The sequence below is a fragment of the Bos indicus genome, chromosome 5, assembly GCF_029378745.1.
Source record: "Bos indicus isolate NIAB-ARS_2022 breed Sahiwal x Tharparkar chromosome 5, NIAB-ARS_B.indTharparkar_mat_pri_1.0, whole genome shotgun sequence".
NCBI lineage: Eukaryota > Metazoa > Chordata > Mammalia > Artiodactyla > Bovidae > Bos > Bos indicus.
Window position 1 is genome coordinate 39,702,545 of NC_091764.1, and position 20,062 is coordinate 39,722,606.

Sequence of the window (20,062 nt, forward strand, 5' to 3'; positions counted from 1 at the left end):
TTATGATAAAAGCTCTCAACCAACTAGATACAAAGGGAATACCTCAACATAATAAAGGCCACATATGAAAATTCCACAGCTAATGGCACAGTCAATTTTTAAAAAGATTAAAGTTTTTCTTTATAGGATCAGGAACAAGACAAGGATGACCACTCTCACCACTTTTATACAGCATATTAATAATATTGGAAGACTTAGCAATCAGATGGGAAAATAAAAAGCTTGCAAATTAGAAAGGGAAATAGTAAAACTTTCACTATATTCAGATGACATAATTTTATACAATCATCTTTTGGTACCCACATGAAACTGGTTCCAGGAACCAGCCCTCTCTAACACCAAAATCTGTGAATGCTCAAGTATCATATATAAAATGGCATAGTATTGGCATGTAAAGTATGCATGTTCTCTCATATAATTTAAGTCATCTCTAGATTACTTACAATACCTAATACAATGTAAATGCTGTGTAATAATTATAAATACAATGTAAATGCTATGTAAATATTTGTAAGTTCATGGCAAATTTAAGTTTTGCTTTTTTGAACTTTCAGGCTTTTTTTTTTTTTCTTTAATTCACAGTTGATTGAATTTACAGATATAGAACTGGTAGATACAGACAGTCATTTGTGCAAAAAATTTTCTAAAGACACCACCAAAAATGGTTAGAACTAATAAATAAATTCAGTAAAGTTGGAGGATACAAAATCAATACACAGAAATCAGTTCTGTTTCTATAGACTATTAATGAACTACCTGAAAAATAAATGAAGAAAATAATCACACTTACAATTATATCAAAAATAATAAAATACCTAGAAATAAATGTAACAGAAGAAGTAAAATACCTGTGCACTGAAAACTATAAGACATTGGTGAAAGAAAATGAAGAATACAAATAAATGGAAAGGTAGTCTGTGCTTACTGATTGAGAGAATTGTTATTTTTAAAATGTCCATACTACCCAAAATTATCTACAGATTCAATGAAATCCTTATGAAAATCTGGCATTTTTTCACAAAAATAGAAAAAAATCCTAAAATTTGCATAGAACCACAAAAGACCCTAAAGTAAGCTTAAGAATAGTGAAGAAACCTGAAGACATCACACGCCTTGATTACAAACTATATTACAAAGCTATAATAATCGAAACATTATGGTATTGATATAAAAAACACATTGATTAATAGAATAGAGAGCCCAGAAATAAATTCAGGTATACAATTACGTACAAAAAAGAAGTCAAGACTATACAATGGGAATAGGACAGTCTCTTCAATAAATGGGCTTCCTGGTGGCTCAGATGGTGAAGAGTCTGCTTGCAATGCAGGATACCTGGGTTCGACCCCTGGGTCAGGAAGATCACCTAGAGAAAGAAATGGCTACCCACTCCTGTATTCTTGCCTGGGGAATTCCATGGACAGAGGAGCCTGGTGGCCTGCCATCCAGGGGACTGCAAAGAGTCAGATGTGACTGATCACCTACCACTTTCGCTTCAGTAAATCGTGCTGGGAAAACTGGACAGTTACATGCAAAAAAAAAGAAACTAGATCACTATGTTATACTCTAAACAAAAATTCACTTAAAATGAATTAAAGACTTGAATGCAAAATCTTAAACCATACAACTCCAAGACAACATAGGCACCATGGTTCTCAATACTGGACTTGGCAATAATTCTTTTTGGATTTGACAACAACAAAACAAGAAAAAGAAACAAGTGAGAATATATCAAACTAAAGACCTTCTGCACAGCAGAGAAGAAAAAAGTGAAAAGGGAGCTTACTGAAAGGGAGAAAATATTTGCAAATCATATATTTGATAAGGAGTTAGTATCCAAAACATATACAGAATATATACAACTCAGCTTAAAAACAAATAATCTGATTAAAATATGGGTAGAAGAAGTAAACACTTTTTTTTTTTTTTACAAAAAAAAGACATGCAGATAGCCAACAAGAACATGAAAAGATGCTCAGCATCACTAATCAAGAGGGAAATGTAAAATTACAATGAGATATCACCTCACATCTGTTAGAAGAGATATTATCAAAAAGATAAGAGATGACAAATGCTAGCCAAAATGTAGAGAAAAGTGAACCCCTGCATACTATTGGTGGGGATGTAGATGGTGAAAAACACTATGAGAAACATTATGAGGTTTCCTCAAAAAATTAAAAATAGAACTACCATATAATAGAAAAATTCTAAAATTCAAAAATTTTAATATTTTTTAAATTTAATTCAATAAATTCTAAATTTTTATTTTCCAAAGAAAATAAAAACACTATTTCAAAAAGATGCATGCAGCATTATTTAGAAAGACCAAGATATGTAAAGAACCTAAATATCCATGGATGTATAAATAGATAAAGAAACTGTGAGATATATACATATATGTATATATATACACACAAACACACACACACATGCATATATATACACACACATATATGTACATATATATATTATATATATCAGCTAAGTGAAATAAATAAGAGAGAGACAGATACAATGGGATCAAACTTATACATAGAATTAAAAAAAAAATCTTATAGATACAAAGAACAGATTGTTCAATGGTTCTCAGAGCTGGGGAGTTAGGGATAGAGGAAACAGGCAAAGGGAATATAAAGGTAAAAATATCCAGATATAAATACGTGATGGGAATGTAATGAACAGCACGGAAAGTATAGTTAGCAAATGCTATCTTGCATATTTGAAAGCTGCTAAGAGAGTAGATCCTATAAGTTCTCATTACAGGAAAAAATCCTATAAATGTCTATGGTGACGATTTCAGCTAGACTTAACGGTAGTGACTGTTTTTACAGTATATTCAAAATATCAAATCATTGTGTTGTATACCTGAAACTAATATAATATTGCATGTCAAATATACCTAATAAAAATCATCTAAATAAAAGTAAATTATAGAGGTGCTCCGATGAGACTTTGTAGCTGGGAACTAAAGGAGGAATGGGAGTCACAGTTAGACTTTCTGACAGGGACACCACATGCAGTTATGTGGTATGCGAACTGCATAGTCACGTATGGTGGCCCTGTTTACTTTCTCAGAAGCTTAGCACTCAAAAATCAAAATTCATATCTTATAAATTTAAAACAGATAAATCAGTGCTTAACTCACTAAAGCTCAAGGTTTTAAAGACCCTTCTAGCTTTTCTTTTGTAAGCTAAAATAAAACATTTAAAATATTTTAAACAGAACTGAATTTATTAATAATAGAAACTCAGTGGATTGGCAAAATACTATGATAAACTGGATAGAAAATTTGAGGAACTAGCTGTTGTTACCCTCATAGCTATGGGGACAAAACTGGGAATAAGAAAAAATTGAGAAATCTTTGTGAGATAACCCAGCTCAATTTCAAGGCTGAGACCCAAGTTCAAGGCCCGAATTTCTTCCTTAAACCAAAATGCTATGTTACATCCACAGATTCCACTCTTTTACTAATCCCATATCATGATGTCTCAAAATGAGCTAAAGTACTTCTAGGATAACAGGAAAACTAAAATTAATCCATAGTGTCATTCCACTAAGAAAAGATGATAATGTCCATTTGTCTTCATAGCAATTGAAAGAGCAGCTTCACATAAAGGCCTGCCTTGCCTTGTATAAACAGAAAACAGGCCTTCTACATAAGGAGCTGCTTGAGAGCAGAGAATGAGCCTTATTTCTCTTTATTTCCATAATACAACCATGCCACTTAACACATATAGGCAGTTAGTAAGATACTTGTTAAATGACTGAATTAAACCATAAGTCTACAGTTTTCTCCTGCAGCCCTTTTAGCATCTGATGTCTATATCAGTATGTGAAATGTACAACTTAAAGCTTTCTACATTTACTCATTCAAACTGTGGTGCCTATGGAAATGGGAATGACTAAAAACTGGAGTGACTGAATTCTCCAAAAAAGAAAAATACAACTGCCCTTCCCCTCCCTATACTGTCTCTCTGCTTTGAAGAACAAACTACTTGCATAAGCTGAATGAGACACAGGCTCACAACAGCAGGTTCCAGGAACCTGCCCTATGCTTGGCACTTCATGCACACAATAAGTATGAATGGCATAGAAACTGAGGCACAGCTGGCTTATTCAAGTGAAACTGAAAGTGTTAGTCTTTCAGTCATGTCTGACTCTTTGCCGTCTCATGGAGTGTAGCCTGCCAGGCTCCTCTGTCCATGGAATTTTCCAGGCAAGCATACTGGAGTGGATTGACATTCCCTTCTCCAGGGCATCTTCCTGACCAGGGATCAAACTGGGGTCTCCTGCATTGCAGGCAGATTCTTTATCATCTGAGCCACAAGGGAAGCCTATATAAGGTCATACATTTTAAAGGCAGGACAGGAATTCTAACTCGATCTCCCTTATTTCAGAATTCATGCTCCCACTAAACTACAGAATTTTCGAGATATATTAAAATATACAATTATATTATGATAATCATGTATTACAAATGGAATCTTGATTTTAAAACTCATTATGATGTACTTCTTTACTTGCATTTAACGAGATTGCTTTATTTCTCTCCTAATTCTTTCAGAAAATACACTCTAAGAACATGGGAGGGTGATAATATTTTATTGATGAATTCTGTAATATGTTTGAATTAAATAGCAATTTGTCAAAAATTCTAATTCCCCACCAGTTATACAAATGACCTACAGAACCTGTAAATATTTCTTATGCATACACATATTAGCATGGCTGATTAATGATGCAATAAGCTACACTAGGCCATCAGGCACATATAGGGGTACCTCACTGAAGATCTGATTCAAAAGCATTCCTGAATATTTAGCTCTAATCTGCATTTAAATTTCCTGCATTAACAGCCACACCAAATTATGCAGAGCCTTGGGCAAATAAACATGATAGCCATCAAAGATTTTCACTTTAGTGGAAGAGAAAGTAGTGACAGAGAATGCAGAATATCTAACACTGAAGAACTAAAACAAAGTATAGTTGGCAGTCTGGAAGAGATAAGTTCTTGTAGAGTCATTGCATTTAGCAGCAGCAGCAGCAGCAACCCACCACCAGCATCACAGAAATAACAATAGAAGAGTAGTTGCTGACAGCAGCAGTGAACTTTGACTCTCAACTCCCTCTCACATACCCTCAGGCATCCTGCTGCTGCTGCTGCTGCTGCTGCTAAGTTGCTTCAGTATCGTCCGACTCTGTGCGACCCCATAGACGGCAGCCCACCAGGCTCCCCCGTCCCTGGGATTCTCCAGGCAAGAACACTGGAGTGGGTTGCCATTTCCTTCTCCAATACATGAAGGTGAAAAGTGAAAGGGAAGTCGCTCAGTCGTGTCTGACTCTTAGCGACCCCACGGACTGCAGCCCACCAGGGTCCTCCATCCATGGAATTTTCCAGGCAAGAGTACTGGAGTGGGGTGCCATTGCCTTCTCTGACTCAGGCATCCTAACATAATGATAATGACTGTATTGGTATTGCCTGCATAGAAGTGTGCCAAAGCCTTTGATAGTCTCAAGGATCTTCTGTGGTCCTTTGAGCCTTGAAAGGGTGAAAAGTAGCATGCAAAAGATGCTTTTATTCAGATGTACACTTTGGTGAATTCCCAGTCTATGTGAATTTCTGTGATATTTCAAAATGTCTAACAATATCTTCTGCCTTTTCAATCTCCAGTGATACTTTGACACCTAATATTGTAACTGACATATCACAACTGATGTCTTTTCTGAATCTACACACATAAATATTTTAACAAATGTAGATTTGTAAACATGTATAAACTGATAAACATGATTGCTCATGGTGACTAGCTTCAAAACTAAATTTGCCTTTCATTATATAATCACGATGGTGTGATCACTAACCTAGAGCCAGACATCCTGGAATGTGAAGTAAAGTGGGCCCTAGAAAGCATCACTATGAACAAAACTAGGAGGTGATGGAATTCCAGTTGAGCTATTCCAAATCCTGAAAGATGATGCTGTGAAAGTGCTGCACTCAGTATGCCAGCAAATTTGGAAAACTCAGCAGTGGCCACAGGACTGGAAAAGGTCAGTTTTCATTGCAATCCCAAAGAAAGGCAATGCCAAAGAATGCTCAAACTACCACACAATTGCACTCATCTCACATGCTAGTAAAGTCATGCTCAAAATTCTCCAAGCCAGGCTTCAGCCATATGTGAACCGTGAACTTCCAGATGTTCAAGCTGGTTTTAGAAAAGGCAGAGGAACCAGAGATCAAATTGCCAACATCCACTGGATCATGGAAAAAGCAAGAGAGTTCCAGAAAAGCATCTATTTCTGCTTTATTGACTATGCCAAAGCCTTTGACTGTGTGGATCACAATAAACTGTGGAAAATTCTGAAAGAGATGGGAACACCAGACCACCTGATCTGCCTCTTGAGAAACTTATATGCAGGTCAGGAAGCAACAGTTAGAACTGGACATGGAACAACAGACTGGTTCCAAATAGGAAAAGGAGTTCCTCAAGGCTGTATATTGTCACGCTGTTAATTTAAATTATATGCAGAGTACATCATGAGAAACCCTGGACTGGAAGAAACACAAGCTGGAATCAGGATTGCCGGGAGAAATATCAATCACCTCAGATATGCAGATGACACCACCCTTATGGCAGAAAGTGAAGAGGAACTCAAAAGCCTCTTGATGAAAGTGAAAGTGGAGAGTGAAAAAGTTGGCTTAAAGCTCAACATTCAGAAAACAAAGATCATGGCATCCGGTCCCACCACTTCATGGGAAATAGATGGGGAAACAGTGGAAACAGTGTCAGACTTTAGTTTTCTGGGCTCCAAAATCACTGCAGATGGTGACTGCAGCCATGAAATTAAAAGATGCTTACTTCTTGGAAGGAAAGTTATGACCAACCTAGATAGCATATTCAAAAGCAGAGACATTACTTTGCCAGCAAAGGTTCATCTAGCCAAGGCTATGGTTTTTCCTGTGGTCATGTATGGATGTGAGAGTTGGACTGTGAAGAAGGCTGAGCGCCAAAGAATTGATGCTTTTGAACTGTGGTGTTGGAGAAGACTCTTGAGAGTCCCTTGGACTGCAAGGAGATCCAACCAGTCCATTCTGAAGGAGATCAGTCCTGGGATTTCTTTGGAAGGAATGATGCTAAAGCTGAAACTCCAGTACTTTGGCCACCTCATGCGAAGAGTTGACTCATTGGAAAAGACTCTGATGCTGGGAGGGATTGGGGGCAGGAGGAGAAGGGGACGACAGAGGATGAGATGGCTGGATGGCATCACTGACTTGACGGACGTGAGTCTCAGTGAACTCCGGGGGTTGGTGATGGACAGGGAGGCGTGGCCTGCTGCGATTCATGGGGTTGCAAAGAGTCGGACACGACTGAGCGACTGATCTGATCTGATGTGAAAAATATGTGAAAGGCATGGATTTATCTCATGACTATAATTTTTCTTTTATATTTCTTGAATTAAGCTTCAGTAGAATGCACCATATTTAAAGACATACTTTTGGAGTTTTGGCCTTTGTTAAACTTTAACAAAATTGTTATAGCTAATATTTTTATTAGCATTAGCAAAATCTCTTTATCAGTAGAACCAAACTTTTAACATATCTACCTTCTCCTTCAAATGAATGATTTTTAAAAATTTATTTTATAAATTTATTTCATAAGCCTGTCATAATGAGTGCTTTAAGTAATTAACTAGACAAAATAATTTTAGTATATTTTAAGTAAAAAATGAATTATAGAACAGTTTCTATTTTTCATTTAAGTCATATATCACTGAATTCAAAACATTTAGTAATGTGTCAGACTGTGTGAATTAAGTCACATGTACTATAATATTTGAAGTATTTGGGTACTTTATACCATAAACAAATATATTTTTTGAACTAGGTTTAAATCAGCATGGCCATTTAAAATTCAAAAACTGAGAAAAAAAATTATCAAATTAGTTCACTAAACAAATCACTGAGCACAAAAAAATGAAAATTAATCTAACATAAAATCTGTTTTTTTATGTCTGTATATTTTAAATTAATCAACATATTTCTTATCAGCTTCCCATTATAAAGTTTACTGGTGCCATAATGGCAAATGAACTAATTAATTGACAAGAATTATATCTTTCTTACATACACATAGGGATATTCTGCACATATATAAGCACAAGAACAAACAAGCTTATTTAAATATGTATATTAAGTAAGGTCACACAACTACCTTTCACTCTGAAAAAGTTGATGGCATCCCTGAGCAACTAAATACGAGAGATTTATTTCTAATCATCTTCTTTACAAACTATTTCATGCTATTTAACAGGTAACATTTCAGAAATGTATATACGACCTAATTCATTTCTTAACAGCAAATGTGGTCATATGAATTCATTATAGAACTGTAAAGAAAATATGCATAATACCAATGTACTCTGGCAAAAAGGATTCATTGATAAATCTCTATCACTGAGGCAAATTTCAAGAGAGTTCCAGAAAAATATCTACTTCTGCTTTACTGACTATGCCAAAGCCTTTGGCTGGGTGGATCACAATTAACCGTGGAAAATTCTTCAAGAGATGGGAATACCAGACCACCTGACCTGCCTCCTGAGAAATCTGTATGCAGGTCAAGAAGCAACAGTTAGAACTGGACATGGAACAACAGACTGGTTCCAAATTGGGAAAGGAGTTACGTCAAGGCTGTATTTTGTCACCTTGCTTATTTAACTTATATGCAGAGGACATCGTGAGAAATGCTAGACTGGATGAAGCACAAGCTGGAATCAAGATTGCTGGGAGAAATATCAATCACCTCAGATATGCAGATGACACCACACTAATGACAGAAAGTGAAGAAGAACTAAAGAGCCTCTTGATGAAAGTGAAAGAGGAGAGTGAAAAAGTTGGCTTAAAACTCAACATTCAGAAAACTAAGATCATGGCATCCGGTTCCATCACTTCATGGAAAATAGATGGGAAAACAGTGGAAACAGTGTCAGACTTTATTTTTCTGGGCTCCAAAATCACTGCAGATGGTAACTGCAGCCATGAAATTAAAAAACACTTGCTTCTTGGGAAAAAAGTTATGACCAACCTAGACAGCATATTAAAGAGACATTACTAGTGGAGATATTACTTTGCCAACAAACGTCCATCTAGTCAAAGCTATGGTTTTTCCAGTAGTCATGTATGGATGTGAGATCCAACCAGTCCATCCTAAAGGAGATCAGTCCTGAATATTCATTGGAAGGACTGACGCTGAAACTGAAAGTCCAATACTTGGCCACCTGATGCAAAGAACTAACTCATTGGAAAAGACCCTGATGCTGGGAAAGATTGAAGGAGGGAGGAGTAGGGAACGACAGAGGATGAGATGGTTGGATGGCATCACCGACTCAATGGACATGAGTCTGAGTAATTTCTGGGAGTTGGTGATGGACAGGGAGGCCTGGCATGAATTCCATGGGGTCGCAAAGAGTTGCACACAACTGAGCAACTGAACTGAACCGAGATAAATTTCAAGCTCTTGTCATTAGCAGCTAATACATGCACATCAAGCTGAAATAATAGTAATACTGCAGCTGGTTAGAAATTATAATTTAGATCTACTGATTATCAATATAATTGATCAATCAACCCCATGATTGATCTTTTTGCTTTTTATCTTGTATTATTTAAGTAAGGTTATTTTGAAATATATTTAGTAAGAATATTAGGTATAGAGATGCACTGATTAATCAACCATAGTTTTAATAAATATACATCTTTACATTAACAAAACTAATACATTTTTAACAAACTTGCTATATTACAATATAAAAGACAAATTCTTCTTCCTCCTTTTCCATACAACATCAACGAAGTATACATTACATTGCTGCGTAGTTGGAATAAATCATTTTCAAATCCCAAGTATGTGTTTCTGTTATGAGTACATGTGAATATGCGTGCTAATGGAATATACATATCCAGTTCCATCAGCACTTCTAATAGAAGCATATGTAGGCATTTGTTTTTCATTAACTGGAAAAACCTAAATGCTTAGAGATAATGCAGAAAGTAATAAGAACAACTTTTTGTTTGTTATCTTTCCTTTATATCATACAGCACAAACATGAGTAGAAACAGACAAATTCTAACTTTAGATACTGTAGCACGTAAATGTTTCCACCAGGCAAATTGTCAAGACAAACTGGATAACATCAGTGAAAGTAGCTCTATACTTTCTTGGCTACAAAAGTAGAAAGAGAAAATCTTGATACAAGAGACCTCTTTAGATAAAAACCACAATTTTTTAGCCAAAGGCAACTCCTCTCTCTCCCCCAAAGTGCCTAATCAGCTAATTTCTAAATGGTATAAGTCAACCATAAACTATAGACTTTTCTCTACTCTTTACTCTCATTCTTGATGCAATTATTTGAAATTCAACTTTTTAATGCACAAATGATGAACGAAAATCTAAAACATTATTCAAAGTTTAATAAAAAAACAGTCTCCATCCAGATAGTTTATACAGACACTCAGAAAGATAGCAATTACATTATTTAGAAAGCAGAGTTTTTCCAAAAGCACAGTGGAGTTAAATAAATGTTCCAAATTTTCATTTATGCCTTTACTAATATATTGGAAATAATTCCATTGATAAAAGTAACCTACTTTTCAGTTAAGCCAAATAATACTATCCAACAGGAAATGGCAACCCACTCCAGTATCTTTGCCTGGAGAATCCCATGGACAGAGGAGCCTGGAGGGCTGTAGTCCAGGGGGTCACAAAGAGTGGGACACGACTGAAGCAACTTAGCAACCAATAAACATTTCAAAAGCACCGAGTCAGTAAATGGCAGTGACGCCAAATTCCATAATCACAATTCAGATTTCACTAACTTGTAAGTGTTTACTTTATCAACCCTAAATACAAATAATACAGACATAACGTACAGAAGAAAAAATAGTTTACAACAAGTTTTTGCAATAAGAAAAAAAAGCTGCTTCTTTTTTTTTCATGTAGAACATGAACAAGATAACCATATTAAACTAAGAAATGGTAGAAAGGCATTGTATAAATAATTCCAAACTCTACACATAACTTACCAATTACAAGTTTAAATATAGTAATATTTACTCATCAAAAATGTTCTTCAGCAGAGATTTATCATCCTTTCTGAGATGTCATAAAAACTAATCCTTTGATAATCACACACTCATCTTTAAAATTCATGGGGATAGGCAATTTTTTCAAATGGAAACATTCATTAACACATTTTGAAATTTTGGGTGATTCATTCTTCTAGCCCAATATCCAATAATTAAAATAGGTCACTTAAATACTATTGTGAGATATACACTTTAATAAGTACCACACCTAGGAAAAGTAGTAAGTTTGGAAATTTAAAATGTCCAAATATTCTTTCACAAATCCTATTTGTATTTTATTATTGTCTTACCTCAATGATTTTGTCATGAATTTCCAGGCCATCTGCTCTATCAGCAGGTCCATTTTTCAAAATTTTTGAAACATAAATTCCTTCCATTGGTGTTTCTTCTTGATTATTCTATTAAAAATAAAACCATTAGCAGTGAGAAAGATGTGAACAGAATTTTAAGTTAGATAAAAAAACAATTTAGTAAATGCAACATTGTCAAACCTCCCTAACCATGCAACTCTCTTTCTAAACTGGAGATTTGATATTGAACTATAACTTACTTAACACCAACTAGTCATTAATCTAGATGGCAGCTTTAGTGAAGGAATCCCACATCTTTGACAAGATTATCTATTTACTTCCTGTTTTTGTGTACATATACATAAAAACTATGAGGAAAGCCATGTATAAGGTGATAACAGTAGGCTTCTAAATATTGTTTATAAAACATCTCACTTCTAAAGAGGTGTAGCCATTAAAAAGATTCTAAGTTGAAGGAAATAAAAAGCATATCCAGCCTCACTATGTAATTGGTTTGAGAGGTAGTCATAGTTCTAAAAATATACCCTCACAATGGGACACATTTGGAAATACAGCTCTGACTGTATCTATTCACAGGGGAAACCATTTACTCAAGTGTAAAATTCTGAAAGATCAACTCCGAATTTCAGTGGCTTTCTGGAATGGGTTCCATGTACAGTGAGTCTGATTATTAGTTAAACCTCAAACACATTGTCAGTATCATACATAGCATTTTAGTAAGTCACAGAACACCAATTACATTGCAAAACTCATTTAGGGAAAATGCCCAACATCCTATAATAATAAATTATATAATTTTAAATGTCACATCACTTTATGGCAGGTTAAATAAGATTATTTCTCATTTATTAGCCTTCTTTAACATGAATTTTAAGAGGCTCTTGAAAATGCCTAGTTTCATCTAAATGTCAAACACCTAACAGGGGAAAAGAAAACAAAATGATATGCTAAAAAGACTTCTACCTTTTCATAATAAAAGGGAACGGTTCTAGAAACAGAAACGTAGCAGTCATTAGTTGCTAGGTTTTTAAAATGCCAAATAAAAGGGGGAAACATGTCATTGCCATCCTGGCCTGAACACAGCATATGGCTAACAATGTTCAGTTCCCATGGAAAACATCTGCAAGGCAGGGCGCAAAACTTTCATGACAGCTGATTTGGGAAATTGAAAGAATACGATTTTTTAAAAACTTCATCACCCCTCCTAGTGAGGATGAAAATTAAGCTGATACAGTATTTGAAGGATAAGAAAGAACTTTGCAGCTGCAGTATTTATTATGAGTTTATAAACTCATGAATTTTGAAAAAGATTGGCATCAGTGTAGAAAAAATTATTCATTCAGTTAAATAAAGGAATTGATTTGGGGAGTCAAAATATGTCAGATCAACTATCTTTCCTAAGCATGGTATTTTCTATGAAATTGTGAAAACAACTATCTCTTATTTCAATTCATTTTAACTCTTCATTCATTCAAGATATATTAGAAACTTACTGGTCTGTGTTAGCATATGAAAATCAATCAATTTGAAATAATAAATAAGAGTTATGAACAAGTGATACACCTAAGATTATCAAGCAGAAATTGCGTATACATTTTTGTGAAATAGATTTATTCAAGAAAGTTGCCAACAGGACTATATGAAGTAGATAAAATGTGAAATGTACTCTTTTTTTTTTTAAGTAGCAAAGTTAACTGTTGTTTTGTCTTATTTTTCTCAAAAAACTCTCACCATGTTCTGGAATATTTACACTGGAATATTTGCAATTAAGAAATCTGATACTTGATGACAAGCACTATTTTAAAGATTAAATCACTTTTTTTTTTTTTACTCAAAATCCACAAATGAAAGCTAAGTCTTCTATTATTTTATAAACAAGAAACGAGTTATGCATTAACAAGATCAGTTACCTGATTTGGTCGACCTCCTATAATATTGAATCCCAAAGTGTCATTTTCTCTTTCCAATACAATAGTGAGTGGCTTATGTTCTCCTTCCTAGAAGAAAAGGGGTAAAATAACTAACTAGTTAAAAATATAAAAGAAAAAAAGTAAATGCTACAAAATTATTTTTATTTTTTTGTTTTTTAATATAAATTTATTTATTTTAATTGGAGGCTAATTACTTTACAATATTGTATTGGTTTTGCCATACATCAACATGAATCAAAAATTTTTTAAAGTAAAAAAATTAAATTTGGAAAAGAGAAAACCTTAAAGTTTTAAAGATAAGCATGGCTGAATTCTTGAGATTAATTTCTTCCTAAATTTACAATGAAAGTATGCATTTTAAGGAAAAACCATGGATGTAAGAAAAATAACTATTTCCAAAAATGGCTAAATGGCTGTGTATTTTTACACATGCAGCTTTTATCCCAATGTAGCATATAATTCTTAGTCCACTGTAATTTAAAATAGATTTCTGATTCAACTATACAGGTATCTATGTTTTTCCTCTCCATTATAGATGAGTTTAGTAAATTGTTAAATAATCTAAGAATTATTTTGTATAAAAATTTCACTTTGGAAAGTCTTGAGGGATGTAAAGGATATTTATAAATTTATATGTATAATATATTATTTATAAATTTCTTTCAACAGTAATATTCAGATTGCTATTGAAATACAGGGTCTTGTAGGTTACAGTAATCCTGATTTTAAATGGTATTTTATTTGGTTTTGCAGAATTTTAAAAAGAGAGAGAGAGGATTTGTGTTAACTAAAGTAGTATGCATTGCTTTCCTGATGGCCAAATAATGGTTACACAAATAGGAATTCTATCTACAACATCTGCTTATTAATAAAGACCAATTTAAACATAAGATGAAATAGTCTGAGACTATGAGCTTCATTCATGGTTATGGATATTATTAACTATCCGAGGAAATTACATGTTTGGTAATTACTCTGGAATGATGAATTTCCATAAACATCGTCACGGCTACTACCATCATCACCACTTTTTCTCAGGAGCTTTTCCCAGGCAGTGTGCACAGCAGCCCCTACTGGTAGAGGCAAAACATTTCTGAGCAGCACAGAGAAGCCTTTTGGTAAGTAGTCTGTAAGTAGATACAGATCTCGCTCTGTTCTTCCTCACTTCTCAGAACCACAGCCTGACTTGTTGCATGGACTTCTCTGTCATATAATCTAGCCTTGCTCCTTTCCCCCAACCCTTCCTTCCCCCAAACCTTGTACCCTTAACCAGTATTACAGACCATAATTCTGTGCTTCTCTCTGGTCTTCCCATTTTATAAATTTAACTAGATACAGATACAATAAAAAAGAAAGAAACGTAATAGAATCCAATCTTTTAATAAGGGTGTACTTCTGATCAGACTAGATACAGCTCAGCTCCTCACCCTTCAATTATCCTTTTTTAGGTTCAAGGACAGAAGCTTCTAATCTTGGTGCCTGAGCTGGAGGCAGTGCAAAGCAGTCCCAGATGGGCATCCTCCTGGGTTGCTCCTCCCCAGGAGGCTGGGGAATGAAAACAGCTCCTTGAACGGAGTGTAAGTTCTGCTAAATCTCTGCTCACCATGGCAGCGACCAACAATGTCAAACACTGTGCAGAAGTCCTTCAGAAGAGAAGGAACAGCTTTATAAACAGGCCTCATCTCACCAGCCGCTGCAAGGAGGCTTGTTTATTCGATTGGAAAGTGGGCAGTCCAGGAACACAGTTCAAGGCCAGAAGCCTCGACAAAGAAATGAAACAGCTCAGGAGCTCATCGGGCTAGTCTGAGCGCAGATGGATGTGAGCTCCTGACTTGGTTCCCCAAGTCTCACACTCACACGCGCAACATTCCACTAATAATGAAATTCGGGAACACGTAAGGACTATTTAGGGAAGGTTAGGGTGATGAAAATAACCCGGTAGGTCTAAGAAATCTCATCTCTTCATTTCTTAACTCCAAGTGATTCTGGTTTCCCGCATCCCTGAGTCCCTGTGCTGAGTAGAAGGTGGCTGATACCGGCGGTTTGGTAGAAACTAAGTCATTCAGACCTAAAGGTGTGAGACTGACTGACACGCCCTGGCAATGGGGAGGCAGAGTCAGAGAGGTCCTCGTTTCCTGGCTTTCCTCCTCAAACTGGCTTCAGACAAAGGCCAAAGGTGCAATAAAAAAAGGTGGAGAGGTTAGGGCAGGAGAGTGGAAGATGTGAAGCAAGGCTCTGGTGGGAAAATGAGTTTTATTAATTCCTCCTTCTCCACCGAAAAGTTGGAATTGAAGCTGTTACTTCTTCCAATCCCAGTAGAAGGGAAAGGGAGAATCCTCGTTGACTGCAATACTAAAACACAAGACAGGTAAGAGTAGTGGATGATCAGAGCGGTGGATGTTTCCTACTGCGTGAGGAAGGATGTCACCTTGCAAAAGAATCTTGAGTGCCAGAAAACACTGTTCCCCTTTCCACCCCGATGGATCATTCCCCGGTACCCCATCCCTCAGCCTTACCGCGTCGTGGCCGCCACCCAGGTCCCTGACGAAGTTGCGGACGTGAGCCATGTACTGGGTCAACTTCTCCTGGTACCTGCGGGCGATGAGCCGCACCTCGCCCTGCAGCTCCCAGAGCTGCGCTAGGAGCGCCTTCTCGCGCCGCCTCCAGACCCGAGGCCCGGGCCCCCTCCAGCTTCTGCCGCAGACGCCCGGCGACCCCCCGCGTGAGCCCCCGCCCCCGCCGCGGCGGATCCCGGGCGCTGAGCGGCAGCCCCCCCGCACGGACCGGTCCCCACTGCCCGGGCCGTCCGGCCGGGAAACGCTGCCCAGGTGGCGGCGGCTGGCAGGGCCGAAGTCGCAGCGTTCGACGTGCGCCGCCAGCTCGCTCAGCTGCACCGAGCGGCCGCAGCCGCGGGGGCGGTAGTCGCACTGGATGCGCAGCTTCTGGACGAGGCTGCGCAGAGGTAGCACCCGGTACAGCTCGCCGGGCGCCAGGGGCCGGCACTGCAGCGGGCACCGGCGCCGCCGCGCCGCCCAGGGCAGCAGACAGCGGGCGCAGAAGACATGCCCGCACGGCGTGCACAGGGGCTCCTCCAGCACCTGGCCGCACAATCTGCACTGGAAATCTGGGTCCACCGATTCGGCGAAGCGCTCCAGGGCAAAGCCCATGGTGGGGATGGGGGAGAAGGGGGCACGAATGCGGGGTCCACCTTCTCCGAGCCCCCTGTCTCCCCCGAGCTACCACAGGGACGGTGCTCTTAGCTGTGATGGTTCGTCGGAAGGGAGAGGAACGGGTGAGGGGGAGTGATCTCAGAGTTTGTTTGGCTTGAAGTTTTCTGGCTCCGACTAGGTCCCCTGATTCTGCCGTATTGACACGAATAGACGCCACCACCAGGGGATCCCCCTCTCCCCAATTCCCCCAGCTCCTTCTCCTCTTCCCTCTCCCCGCTCCGCCAATCTACATAGTCCTTTGCTGTTCGCTGCTCTGCAGTTTATATTACTTCAAATGTTGTCAGAGGGGAGCTGAGGTCGGATTACAGCTATCCGCTGGAAAGCTGTGGACCCCTTTGTCCAAATAGTGAACTTCAGCAGTCCTTGGATAGAGCTGGCACGGCACAGTGCAGGCGTTGAGAAAGAAGTCAACTCCACCAGAATGGAAAGTCTCTCCGGAGGAGCAGGACCGTTGTCGGGTTTTCCGCTGTCTTCATCGCCAGGCATTCCAGTCGTTCTTCAATAAATGTGTTTGAGGTCGATGAGCTTCTGTTCTTTCAAATCCACAACAAAATCATCCGCTAAGTGACTGCGGCCGAAGGAAATCACTCTGAATATCTACAGAGCCAGGCTTCTTAAATCACAATCCAGAAATCAGGTGAGTGTAAGAGAGGCGGGATGTTGACTGACAACAAAGGCCGGGAAAAGGCCAGGTGCTCTCCTTAGGACATCTCCCGCTTAGCGAGAACTTGAATCGCCATTCAAGATCCTCTGCAGCAGGAGGACGCTAGGATTCTGTTACCAGGCAGTCTGACTCCAAGTTCAAGCACCACACCATCCGTCTTGTCTTCTACTTCCACAAGCATTTTACCACTGGGAACAGGAATGTGATCATTTGGGCACCTGAAAAGGAGGATTAAAGGAAAAGATTATGAAAGAAAGCAGTGAAATAACAGAAATAAAATTTATGACCAATTCCCCCTACTTACCTTGAAAATACAGTTTAGATCCAAACTGCCCCCTTCCTCCAGTTTGACTCTTCAAAGTGTGTAGCAAGCAGGCCTTACAGGACACATGGAGTAAGGAAACCCTTTGGCCTACCTGCCCCAGCTTCCTTCACCATCTTCTGAACCTTAGGAATGCAGAGCAATTCTGTCGCCAGGATAACACCACTTACTGCCATTTATCCTGAAGTTACTTCCACATAACTTAGGATGAACTTCCTAAAGTAGTCCCTGATTGACTCCTCACTGTTCCCAGAAAATTATGTACTTGAAATAGTGCCAAAATCTATCAGTTGAAACACATGAAAGAGGCTCCAGACTTTGTCCTTTAAATCCTTGACACCAACTAAAGAATTAGCAAAGGCTAATTGTAGAGGTTAATAATTTTCTGAGCCATTTGAAAGAGGAGACTTCATTAGAGTAGTTCAGTAGCAAGTGAGGATCCTGAGGTGGGTTGCCAAATATATGATATGTTTTTAAACTTGTTTCAAAACAAGATTATTTTATATGTACAGTCACAATATATGATATACAGTATACGATAAAGTAACATTTGGCACAGTGCTCTACATTCCTCTCCCTCTTGGCCAAGTAAATAAACAATGAATTCACTGAATAAATAAGAAATCATTTAACAGCATGAACATATTCTTGGGAATTGGGTGAATTGTGAAAAGCAGAATGTTATAAAATGTATTCAAATAATTCTGAGCAAGAGGCATCTATTCCATCTTTTAAGCTATTGAAAAAGCTGTGACTTATAGCTGTGACTTTATAGATAGGGCTTGGCAATTATTGTTTTACAATAGAAACAGTGGCAAAGGGAACTTTTTAAAAAAAGTGAATGTGAACAGATGGAATCTAAAAATATTCTAGAAATATACTAGAAAATGAGACTTGCAGTTACTTGAAAAGAAAGAAATAAAACAATGGTTACATAATGCACTTGGTCCATCCATGCAATTCATACAACAAAAGTTAGAAACGTGAACAGGTTATGGTATGAGTTTTTCCAGGTTATATAATGTTTTGATTGCTAAAGGGAAGATGGATGTCAAAGACCGTGTCCACAGAGAATAACAAGTTAAAAAATAAGAACATGTAAAGTGAAGCCAAGTAACAAAGTAGGCCAAAAGTGAACTTGGGAAAACCTTTTAATTTTGAGAACATGCAAGCTTGAGTATTTCCAAAAGAGTTCAGTACGAGGAGAAAAACAGTACAAGTTAAACCCTAAAGTAATGGACACACTTAACATGAACCCCATGGATTCTTCCCATCTGAAAATGTTGCAACATAATAAAGGTGTGACATCAGTTGAGCCAAATAGTCTGATTTCACTTCACAGACTGCAAAAAATTATTCCGTATATAAGAAAAATAAGAAAAGCTTGGGCGAGCTAGAAACATGAAGCTGAATTAGATTGAGGTAATTAGCTGAGGTAAGCAAAGGAAGCATTTGGAATAAATTTAAAATAGAGTATGCACAATATTTCAGCAAAACTGATCCAGTAATATTTAAATGTCTTTTGGCAAATGAGACAAATTAGTGCCTTGCATCATTAGTTTGTGCATATCCTTATGTTTTCAGCATCATAATTTTCTTTTAAGAGTGGCTGGTTAGTGAAGTCTGCAGGCTGAATAGCAATATTGTAGGAAGAACTGAAAGATGAGCCATTGTCTTCCTTCTTGTCTAGGTATCCTGTTGGCTGTAGCCAAGACCATGCCTGTCTTTTTCCTCTTAAGCTTTCTTTCAGACTGAACTTGAGAATATGAATGGCCAACTGAGAGACAAGGGGAAGACAATACATACACCTGGTTTGTCACTAAGCCAGGGGCTCTGTTGTTGATTCAAAATGTCTTTAAATAGTTGATATTTGGTTGGGTATTTTCAGCTTAAGAAATAGTTTTTCCTTCAATTCACTGTCAGGAATCATATTCCTGAAAGCAGATTAAAAAATTAACTTGCTATATTCTTTGGGTCAATTTCTAGACCAGTAATGAAAAATAAAGTATGCCCATAGATGTTTTGAGTGAAAAGAGGCAGGGTTCCAACTCAGTTCTGAATCATCCTTACTTTCAGGGATGAATAGGGAATCAGAGAGTTACTTATTGTTCAAGTCAAATGTTAAAAGACCTAATACTGAAATACTATATTCCAAGACTCACAAATGATGAATGGAGATGTGAAAAATAAGGAAGAGATATTTCCCACTCCATGTGAAGATAATACTTTAAACCAACTCATTTGTGATTTTTGTCATGTTGTCTCATGAATTTGATTAAGAATTGTGAAATCAGGAAACCTGAAGAAATTTTTTCAAAGAAAAAATTAAATAAGTCATTTATTTCATATGTGTATATAGAATAATTTATTATTTTAACACAAGAGTAAATTTTTACATCTTCTATTATAAGAACTGGAAATCCCATTATTTCTATTTTCTTTTCTCTGACTCTCTAGTCATTTA

The 20,062-nt window shown here is 37.4% G+C and overlaps 1 protein-coding gene across 1 annotated transcript in view; it reads right to left on the minus strand.

Annotated features, from left to right (window-relative positions):
* Positions 1-16,735, minus strand: part of PDZRN4 (PDZ domain containing ring finger 4) — a 432,300-nt gene extending 415,565 nt beyond the window's left edge. The window contains exons 1-3 of the mRNA XM_070789261.1: positions 15,899-16,735; positions 13,362-13,448; positions 11,431-11,538 (exon numbers count right to left, since the gene is read on the minus strand). Of these exons, the coding sequence (XP_070645362.1) occupies positions 11,431-11,538; positions 13,362-13,448; positions 15,899-16,549 (846 nt within the window). The 5' untranslated portion in view covers positions 16,550-16,735. The remainder of the gene's footprint in view (positions 1-11,430; positions 11,539-13,361; positions 13,449-15,898) is intronic.
* Positions 16,736-20,062: the final 3,327 nt, after the last annotated feature.